This window comes from Myotis lucifugus, unplaced genomic scaffold (genome assembly GCF_000147115.1).
Source record: "Myotis lucifugus unplaced genomic scaffold, Myoluc2.0 scaffold_244, whole genome shotgun sequence".
Taxonomy (NCBI): domain Eukaryota; kingdom Metazoa; phylum Chordata; class Mammalia; order Chiroptera; family Vespertilionidae; genus Myotis; species Myotis lucifugus.
This window is the reverse complement of record NW_005871292.1, coordinates 1,501,204-1,511,752: the sequence shown is the minus strand read 5'-3', so window position 1 is coordinate 1,511,752 and position 10,549 is coordinate 1,501,204. Positions and strand designations below refer to the sequence as shown.

Genomic DNA, 10,549 nt, shown 5'->3' with positions numbered 1-10,549 from the left:
CTGGCCTCAGGTTTCAGTAGAGACCCCAGGCCTCCAGGAAGGAAGTGGCCACGACCCTGAGAGTGGTCATCAGGGTGTCTCAGTTAGCATCCTGGTGGCTCTTGGCTAAGAAAGCTGGGTGTGGAGCAGGGGAGCTGGGCGGGCCAGCCACCCCCAGGGAATGAGTGGGAGGAAAAGACCTTGGGAGGGAGCGGCTGACCCAAGCACCCATCCTGTTTACCTGTTACGGAAGGGACACGTGTGTGAGTTCATGGCCTCCTGGGAGGGCTAGGACTGCACCAGCTCACCCCACCCACCCCCAGCCTCCCCCCAGGGGCCAGGATGACTCTGGAACGGGAGGAGGGGTCAGCACAAGGGCAGGAACCCTATGTCAGCAGCATGATGCTCTGCGGGTCCCAGCTCAGGATGTGGAACTTGGTCAGGTCTCATCCCTGCTTAGCAAGCATGGCTGCTTCTGTACTCCCAGGAGTCCAGGCCCTCCCACTTGCCACTGCCTTGTATCACCACGACTCATAGCCCAGTTAGGAGGGGTCAGTTTCCATCGGCCTTTCTCAATGTCTCCCAGTCAGTCTCTCTCTCCACCCCAGCACCCACACCCCAACTTGTAACATTCAACACCTCTTACCATGTGAAAACAATCCCTGCCTGTCCTCAGCAGCTCCTACCTCCCTGTTACTCCATCTCTGACTCTTCAATGATGATAATAAATGTGGTGGTAATAATAATAATAATAATAATAATAATAATAATAATAATCATTGCAGCTCCAATCTATCAAGGGCTTTCTATGTGTCCAGCACTGGACTAAACACTTTAAGGCTCAGACAGCCCTGGAGATCAGTCTTATTATTACCCCATTTAGAGATGGAGAAGTTGGGGTTCAGAGAGGACATGTGAATGTGTGGTAGAGCAAAACCCAAGCCCAGCCTGCCTCTCTCCTAAGCCCTGATCCCCAGCATTTTCTGTCACCTCAGTATTTCAGACTTCCCCCTGCTTTTCAAAGCCCTCATTCTTCCCTGGATAAAATTGGTTTTGGTTTTGCCCTGGCATCTTGTCGGGGGAGGGAAGCAGGAGTAAATCTGAGGCCTCCAGGATTGGTGATGGAGACCCCAGTCCTGAGCCTGCTGCTTCCCACTGGCCGAGGACAGGACCTCGGCAGGCAGCAGAGAGCCCACTGACTCAGAGTCCTTGCCACACTTCCCTCGTGGGACACACCTTCACAATGGCATACGTCTGCCCTCTCCCTTCTTTATTGCTAAGACTTTTCTTTAAGCTAGCTTACTTTCTTAATTTTAAGAGAATATTTTATATTGCTGCTGGAAGTAGAAAGCCAAAATCACTTGCCCATAAATAGAAAGTACCAGAAAAACATAGAGAGAAGCAAACAATGGTATTGCATTATATATGGCTGCAGTTTCTGCATCCTCTTTATTAGCAAGTCTGAGAGATGTTTTAAGGCGCACCAGCACAGAAACTGAGTCTTTCTCTTTAACAAATCAGAAAGCTTCAAAGAAAATGAGAAAAGCGTTTCTCACTGAGTGGTTCAGAGTGATCTAAAGCCATGTTCACAGACCACCTAAATTTTCCCCTACAACCAGCAGGTTCATGTTCTACCTTCTGAGAAAAACTGCCTCAGACATCTCTGTACCTGAGCAGTCACCTCAAATCAGTCTTAAGGCATAGTTATTATATACCCAACCCAATAGATGATGTGGTGCTTTCACATGCATGATCTCATTTAATCCTCACTATAACCTCAGGAAGGAGGTTATTCCCATTTTACAGATGAGGTAACTGAGGTCTAGAGTTTTAAACACATACACAGGATCATATGTGAAAAGATTATGGTAAAATGGAGTTGTCAGAATTTTCCCCAAGTCTGTCGGACTCCAAACAGCTTTGACCCTACATCACCATGCCTCCCATGTTTTATATATGATAGCATCCACAAAGCTGTCATGCCCACATCATGTCCACGACCCTCTGATTTCATCTTTTCTCTCTCATTCACCACTTTATTCATTCAACAAGTATTTATTGAGTACCTACCTGTGCCATGCCTGTTCTAGGCACGGAACAAGATCATCAAAATCTCTTTCCTTAGGGAGCTCACATTCATTGTGGGGGAATTTGGACAATAAACCTCTCAGGTGGTGATGAACACTATGAAGGAAAACACAGTGGAGTGAGGGACTAGAGAAGACAGAGTGGGTATTTTAAATAGGGTGGTCAGGAAAGGGCTCTTTGAGATGTCACCAATGAGCTGAAACCCAAAGGAAGTGAGAAACTGAGCCAGGAGGATATCTGGGGATAGTGTATCCCAAGCAAGGAAATGGTCGTGCAGAAGCTTTGAGGCTGGAGCAGGGGGAATGGGAGGAGTTTAAAAAAAAGAGGTAACCATTTTTTAAATTTAATTTATTGAGGTGACATTGGTTAATAAGATCATATAGGTTTCAAGTGTACATTTCTATGGTACATGATTTATATAATGCATTGTGTGCCCGCCACCCAAAGTCAAAGTATCTTCTGTCACCATATATTTGGCCCCCTTTACCTTTTACTACCCCCCACCTCTTCCCTCTGGTAACCACCATACTGTTGTCTGTGTCTATGAGTTTCAGTTTTATATCCCACATAATGAGTGAAATCATATGGTTCTTAGCTTTTTGTGACTGACTTATTTTGCTTAGCATAATATTCTCAAGGTCCATCCATGTTGTCACAAATGTCAATATTTCATCTTTTTTATGGCTGAGTAGTACCACATCTTCTTTATCCAGTCCCCTATTGAAGGACACTTGGGTTGTCTCCTTGTCTTGGCCACCATGAATAATGCTGCAATGAACATAGGGGTGCATATATCTTTGCAAATAAATGTTGTCAAGTTTTTCGGGTAGATACCCAAGAAGAGGGATTTTTGGGTCATGTGGTAACTCTGTTCTTGATTTTTTGAGGAACCACCAGACTGCTTTCCATAATGGTTATACCAGTTTACATTCCCACCAGCAGTGAATGAGGGTTCCCTTTTCTCCACAACCTCTCCCACACTCATTACCTGTCTTGGTGATAATAGCCATTCTAACAGGCACAAGGTGGTATCTCATTGTAGTTTTGATTTTCATCTTCCTAATAGCTACTGACATTGAGCATCTTTTTGTATATCTGTGGGGCATTTGTATGTCTTCTTGGGAGAGGTGTCTGTTCAAGTCCTCTGCCCATTTTTTAATTGGATTGCTTGTTTGGTGTATGCGTTCTTTATATATTTGTGAAGAAGTAACCATTGTGAAGACTTTGACTTTTATCTGACTGAGATGGAACCAGCTGAGGGCTTGGAACTGAGGAAGGCTGTGATCTGACTTGGGTGTGAACAGGGCTCCTCTGGGGAACAGACTGTTGTGGGGAGAGAGGAGTACAGAGATCAGGGAAGGGGCTTGAGGGGGCAGGTTTGGAGGTTGAACTCAAGTATAGAGAGGAGAGGAGGCCTTGGGTCTGGACAGTGTTTCTGCTCCCTCCTAGGGGGTCCTAGGCCTCAAACTAGCACCTACTGGCTCATCTCTTCCACAGTGTCTGTCCTGGAGTCTAGGTTGAAATTCTAGGTCCACCACTTACTAGCCATCTGTATAGCAATTTTAATCATCTGTATAGCCATTTCCTTATCTGTAAGAGAGGTGAATGTGAGGGTTAAATGAGGTAATAATGCAAAGAGCATAGAGCAGTGCCCGGCACACAGGAGCACTCAATATATGTTGGGCGTGTTACCATTGTTGTTGTAATGCTTTCTTGACAGCTGTTTAATTTTGAGACATACACATGCACTTCCTGAAAGAGCCAAATATAGAAATTTATTTTTAAAGAGGACTTACTTTGAAGCAGCCCACTCCCCAAGGGTCCCAGGGAAGCATGCCACCTCACTAGCAGAGGTCACCAGCAGGGAAGTGCTCTTGAAGAGAGCCTGCCATCACCACTTACTAGCTGGGTGGCCTCAGGCAACTCTCTCCCTTCCCTGAACCTCAACTTTATCATCTGTGAGGGGTTAATCATGGTACCAGCCTCATGAGAGGTTGTGAGGCTGGAATGAATCATGTCTGTAAGTGCTTAGCATAGACATAGTAAGCACCCAATAAAGATGGCTGTCCGGTCCCGCCCAAACTCCTCTCCTTGTTCTTCCACATCTGCAGAAACTGGCACCTCCTGTTTTTGTTACTCCCCAGCCTGGCTCCACCTACCTGTCTCAAGTGCCTCATTCTTGCTCGCACTTATTCCAAGGCCTTTCCCAAGTCTGCTCAAGCCTTCCCTCTACCAGTTGCCAGCCATGTGTGCCTAGCCTGACCTTTCCTTTTAAACCTCTTAGTCTAGAGGGAAAATGGATATGAAATAAGTAAATACAGGGTGTCCCCCCCCAAAAAAAAACATATATATTGAAACAGCTGATTGCTCAATTTTGAAAATGAAATGTATTTTGATAAACATTGCCTTTATACTTATTCAAAGTTTGTGTACACATTTTGGGGGGACACCCTCTATATAACTACAAATTGTTGTATGTGCTATGAAGAAAAAAATCAGTGTACCATGAGAAAGAATAACAAAAGTGGTCTTTTGTTCAGATTGTGTGGTCAAGGTAGCTGAGACCTAAAGAGTGAGAAGGAACTAAGATAGGGGACAAAAGGGACATGGAGGTTTTTACCTCTAATTCTCCTTCACCTTTTTCACCTATGCCCCCACCCCTCTCTCCTCTGGCAGCTATCAATTTGTCCTTTGTACCTATGTGTGTTTCTGTTTTGTTTGTTCATTTGTTTTGCTTTTTGGATTCCACATGTATTGAAGTCTTATGGTATTTGTTCTTCTCTGACTTATTTCACTTAGCATAATGCCCTCTAGGTCAGGTCCATTCATGGTGTTGCAAACGGTCAACTATACTTTAATTTAAAAGGGGGGAGCGTATAGAGAATATTCCTAGCAGAGTGAACAGCATGCAAGGCCTCGAGGCAAGAATGTGCCATGCTCCTTTTACTCTTCAAAACCAGCTGCGATCTTCTTTTCCAGAAGCCTCCCAGGGTTGGCTCCCAGTACATAATGATTTATCCCATACCTCTTTGGCAAATATATTCAGCAAGAAAATGTGCATACAAATAAAATCAGTGCAAGTTTTTACTTTATGACAGGATGATTCCCTTGAGTATTCCCTTTTCAGAAGGGAGTCCTCCAGTCCATATGAAACAATGTCCAGCACAGAGTAGTCTTTCAGTAATGTGTGCTATGAATGAATGCTTCTCTTTTAAAAAATGCAGGAAATAGATGTCTGAAATTTACTTTGAAATGCATAAAAAATGTATTGATAGATGCCTAGATGGAGAGATGTGTGTGATTGATGGATGTGTGATAAAGCAAGCATAGAAAAATGTTAGTGGTAAAATCTAAATAGTGGGTATGCAGGTGTCCACTCTAAAGTTCTTCATCTTTGTGCTAAATTAGAAATATTTTCAATATAAAGTGTCAGGAACATCACCTTTATCGTGCACACCCTCCCTGGTGTGTTATTTGTTCTTACTGCTGCATTGCCTTGCATTTGTTTTCATATTCTGTTTCTATGCCTTGTCTCCTCAGGAAGCCTGTAAATTACAGGGCAGAACACTGTCTCTCTTTTTTTTTTTCTTTTGGTCCCACCATTGATGGAATTTTGATGCTGGAAGCCATGTTTATAGTCCTCTTCTGCAGGCAAGCATCCCTGCTTTATAGAGGAGGAAATTAATGGCCCCTGTGGAGGCACAGGATCCTGATTGGAATGCAAGTCTCCCAGCAGGTTCTGGCAATAGGAAGGCCTGCTGCTTTCTCATGGGCTACCCAGGGCAAGTGCTCTGCCCCTCTGAGCCTCAGTTTCCTCATCCATACAATGGGGAACATAAGAGGACTCATGCCTTTGGGTTGGGGGAAGTTTAAATGGTTACAGAGCATGAGCACTCGTCACAGTAAGTGCTCAGTAGGTAGTAGCTCTATGATGACTCCACAGGCTTTAGTCATCACAGATCTGAAAGCTGGGCCTCCTCCGTCACCATTCCTGCCTCTGTGAAGAAGCTCTCCCTCCTGCCATCAGTGTGCCTTTCCCCTGAACCTTTGGCCTTCCTCCCGGAGAGGGGACCTCCCAAATGCATGTCTATCCTCTCTCCTTATTCACCGATTCCCATAGCTACTGATGCCAAACAAGGGAAGACCTCTTTGTTTAGAATATCCCTTGTAGCTGTTAGGCTGTTTCTCCCTCCAAATTCTAGTCATGTTCTTAACCTGTGCAAGCCTCTACATGCTTCTCAATAAAATGGGGCAATAACAATACCTCTTACCTAACTGGTTGGGAGACTTCAGTGATGTCATGCATGTAAAGCACCCGTCAGGGAGCCTAGCAGGCCTAAACTGCATAATAAGTCCAAGTAATCATTGTTATTCCTTTGGCGCAACATCCCCTGAATGAGGATGCTGAGATGGCTTCTGCCATCTCCTCCCTGGTGTTTCCGCCCCCACTACTGGCCTGAAGTGGCTTTCCTTCATGATGCTCCTCCCAGTGCTGACCACGAACCTTGCACACTAATGGAACTCGGTTTGTCTCTCTAACCGCCTTCTTAGATCTGATCAGCCTGAGATCTCCAGCTCAACCTGTCCTGTCCATCAGACCCCCAGCTCTCAGAATAGAAGCAAGAAGAGAAAAGACAAGCCTCCCCTCAATCCCTCCTTAGGAAGCATGTGGACCATAATGAGGGCATGTTGTGTCATATTTATTCACAAATCTCAGTACAGTTCCCTCAAGGGACTCCCGAAATCTACCCGCCCCCCATCCCTAGCTCCTCCAAGTCATTTCAGCTGATATGCCAACAGGAAAGCCAGTCTGCTCAGCAAGGCCAGTGCATCAGTTTAGGGAATGATGTTGGCGACGCTCTGGAAGAGAGAAGGAGATAGGGAGTGAATGCAGGGTATGCAGTCATAAGGACAGTGAGACCTTTGCCCTCATATCCTTCCCTAGAGAAATGAGAGGGAGACTGGCTACTTTGGCCCAGTAATTGCCTATGTTCTTGAGAATATCTTAAGGAAGGTAGCACCTAGATTGAGAAAGAACAGGGAGCCAGTACTCCAGGGAAGAGATGCCAAGAGGGGGGACTCTGTAAGAACTGAGAAGCCTTGTCTGCTTTGCCTCAGAGAATCCCCTGCCACCCCATAGCCCTGGAATAAGCAAGGTGTGCCTTTGGGTTCCAGGAGCAGTCTAAAGAGCTGTTACACACCCTTACCCTTCCGCCCAGCCTCAGGTAGCTGAGGTACTCAATCCAAAGAATACAGCTAGGACTTTACTTTGGACGAGGATCCCATGGGAGTCTTTATTCAGGGAAAGGACAGAGCTACAGTTCCCACCACCCAGCATATTGCTGGAAGACAGCAGGGATGCATGGCAGGGGTGTTTACAGTAGGTTGAGGTAGGGAGGGAGTCACAGAGGAAATGATGAGGAGAGATGGTAGGCACATGGAGGGGATGGTTCCAGCCACCCCTCTCTCCCTGGCTCATAGATGCACATGTGCCACTGGAGGTCTTTTCTGCCAGCTTGTGTTTGCTTCAGTGGGAATGAAAAACACCCAAGAGATAAAAGCAGGATGCAAAGGGTAAGGAGCAGGTGAAGAAAGGCACAAGCAGGGCTGGGAAATGGGTTGCATAGTCTCTGAAAGGCTGAGAGTCTGTCCACAGTGAAGTTGTCTATGAGCAGGCAATGGGAAGGGCAATGTACAAACATCTCCCAAGACGGAGAGCAGAAATCTAAAACCATGTGGGCACTTACCCTCCATAGAGCTGGAAAGTTGATGAAGGGCTTGTTGACCGAAGCCTGGAATTCAAGGACAAGAGGGTCAGTGCCCATCACCCACCCCAGCACCATCTCGGGAGGGCCTCCATTCCCCCACTTCCAAGTCTATGCTTTGCTCGTGAGACTTACTCCAGATGTTAATGTTGTGGTTGCGCCCCCTCCGTGATGGCCGGTGGATCCGCCTGGGTGACCGCCCTGTTGACAAAGCCCAGACCATCATTACAACCCCTCAATCCTTGAGGGTCTCCCAAGTTCCTTTTCCCCAGTTACCTGCTGCCCCCTAGGGTGACTAACCCACTATCCCTCACTGTCCAAAAAGAAACCCAAAAGCCTTGTTGCTGTGGTAATTCTGTAAGAGATGGGAAGAAAAGCCAGTAAGGATGTCTGCCCCTACTGACTACTCTTCCCCCCATTCCCTTTTATTTTAGTTAATGAGATGCTTTCAGTCCCTGAGAAGTGGCCTGACTAGAAAGGGAACCCAGAAGACCCACACAAATACCAAGACCATAGTTAACCTCAGCCTTGACCTCAACTCTACCCCCTTTACACACACTTGAGCCTGATCCCTAACTCAGGTTGATCCCTATCTTCAATCCTAGCCCCAGATACTCAGCAGTGCCACTCTGCTGCTGCTGCCGGCCTGGAGCCGTATCACAAACCTCCCTCTCCTGGTCTCTACATGGTGAATCCTGCTGTCTGTCTCAGAGCCTACCATGCATGCTTTCCACATAGACCCTTCCTCCCCACCCACATCCCTGGCTCCCTGCCTGGAAGCCAATGTGGTTATAGGCTTTGAGGCCTGGGCCAGTCCCTCAAGATAGTATCCCAAAGCCTCCTCATGGAGATTAGAGTGGAGAATTGAGGCAGGCAGGAGTCTGCCTTCTATTGCCAAGCTCCTTCCTTAGTGCCTGTTCAGCTATGCATAGTGCTGCTTGCCTCTCCTGTCCTCTCAGTAACTGTTCCCTCTACCTAAATGGGGATCAGAAACCCTCCAGGAGACCTATTCTGAGGAGGCATGTGAAGAAGAGGAAGAACCCGGGCCTGTGATTTGCCGAAGATGTGTGCTAGCCACAGGACCCTGGCAAATCCCCTTAAACCTCACTGAGCTCCAGTTCTCTCATCTGAGAATCAGGGAGTCAAGACAGCCTCCTCGCCCTGACAACCTCAAAGGCTCATTATGAAAATTAAACAAAAAAGGGCTTATCTCCAAAGCTATTCCTCATGTTCACACTCAGATATTCTGCCCTTTCTCAATACTCATCTGCTCCCACAGTCACAGATGCTGGCTCAGTAATTGATTCCTGTTCCCCAGGAGAGGCTTCATGTTCCTCCCTCCAGTCCTCCTCAACTAGGAGGGCAGCTCCCGGAGGCGGGGCTGGGTCACATTCACACTATCTGGTTTAAAGCTTTGCAGATAAGACGGCTTGATCCATCTGACCATCTGACCACCAGCTCCTTTGTAAAGAAGGAGAGGAAGGAGGGCATGGTTATATAGCTGCCTAAGCTTCTTTCACCACATGAAGGCTACCTGGGCTCCCCAAATATCTTAGTTTAACCTCTCCCTCCCCCAGCCCCCTTCTCCCCATTTCCCCTCCCCTGTTCACCTACATTCAGCAGCTGGTTGGCCTCCTTGCCGTCTTGGTTGACCCCATAATGAGCATTCTGCTGCAACCTGTCCACCTCCTTCCCGGCCTGGCCAGCAGCATGGTGGACACCTTGGCCAAGTTTCTCCGCTTCCTTTCCAGCCTGGCCAGCAGCGTGGTTGACCCCTTGGCCAAATTTCTCTGCCTCCTTCCCGGCCTGGTTGACCCCATCGTAGACCCCGTGGACTACTTTGTCTGCCTCCTTTCCGGCCTGTTCAACGGCATGGTGAACTCCCTGGCCAAAATGATCCACCTCCTTCCCAGCCTGGTTGACTCCATTGTGGACCCCTTGGACCACTTTGTCCCCCTCTTTCCCAGCCTGCCCTGCTGCATGGTGGACCCCCTGACCAAACTTCTCTGCCTCCTTCCAAGCCTCATTAACCTCATGGTGGACCCCATGGCCAAACTGTTCCACCTCCTTCCCAGCCTGGTTGACCCCAGGATGGACACCTTGGACTATTTTGTCTCCCTCCTTTTCAGCCTGTCCTGTGGCATAATGAGCATCCTGCCCAAACCACCCCATCTCCTTCCCAGCCTGGTTAACCCCATGATGGACCCCTTGGACTATTTTGTCTCCTCCTTTCCCAGCCTGCCCAATAGCATGGTGGACCCCCTGGCCAAACTTCTCAGTCTCCTTCCAGGCCTCACCAATCCCATGATGAACCCCCTGGCCAAACTTTTCTGCCTCGTTCCCAGCCTGCCCAATAGCATGGTGGACCCCCTGGCCAAACTTCTCAGTCTCCTTCCAGGCCTCACCAATCCCATGATGAACCCCCTGGCCAAACTTTTTCTGCCTCGTTCCCAGCCTGACCAATCCCATGATGAACCCCCTGACCTAACTTCCCTGCTTCGTTCCTAGCCTGCGCAGCGGCATGATGGATCGCCTGACCAAACTTCTCTGCCTCGTTCCTGGCCTGACCAATCACATGATGCACCCCCTGAACTAACCTTGCTGCCTCGTTCCCAGCCTGCCCAGTGGCATGGATGCACCGCCTGACCAAACCTCCCTGCTTCGTTCCCAGCCTGCCAGTGGCATGGTGGACGCCATGACCAAACCTGGCCTGCTTC

General features: G+C 47.9%; 1 protein-coding gene across 9 annotated transcripts in view; it reads right to left on the bottom strand.

Annotated features, from left to right (window-relative positions):
- Positions 1–6,746: 6,746 nt before the first annotated feature.
- The window catches only part of SBSN (suprabasin), a 5,154-nt gene continuing 1,351 nt past the window's right edge, over positions 6,747–10,549 (bottom strand). For 5 of the 9 annotated variants that reach the window (XM_014464279.2, XM_023762397.1, XM_014464273.2 and 2 more), the window contains 4 exons: positions 9,447–10,178; positions 7,968–8,033; positions 7,815–7,859; positions 6,747–6,927 (listed from right to left, as the gene is read on the bottom strand). In XM_014464279.2, the coding sequence (XP_014319765.1) occupies positions 6,904–6,927; positions 7,815–7,859; positions 7,968–8,033; positions 9,447–10,178 (867 nt within the window). In that variant the 3' untranslated portion in view covers positions 6,747–6,903. Of the gene's footprint in view, positions 6,928–7,814; positions 7,860–7,967; positions 8,034–9,446; positions 10,254–10,549 lie in introns of all 9 variants that reach the window. The other 4 variants (XM_023762394.1, XM_023762395.1, XM_023762396.1 and 1 more) reach the window with 1 other exon arrangement.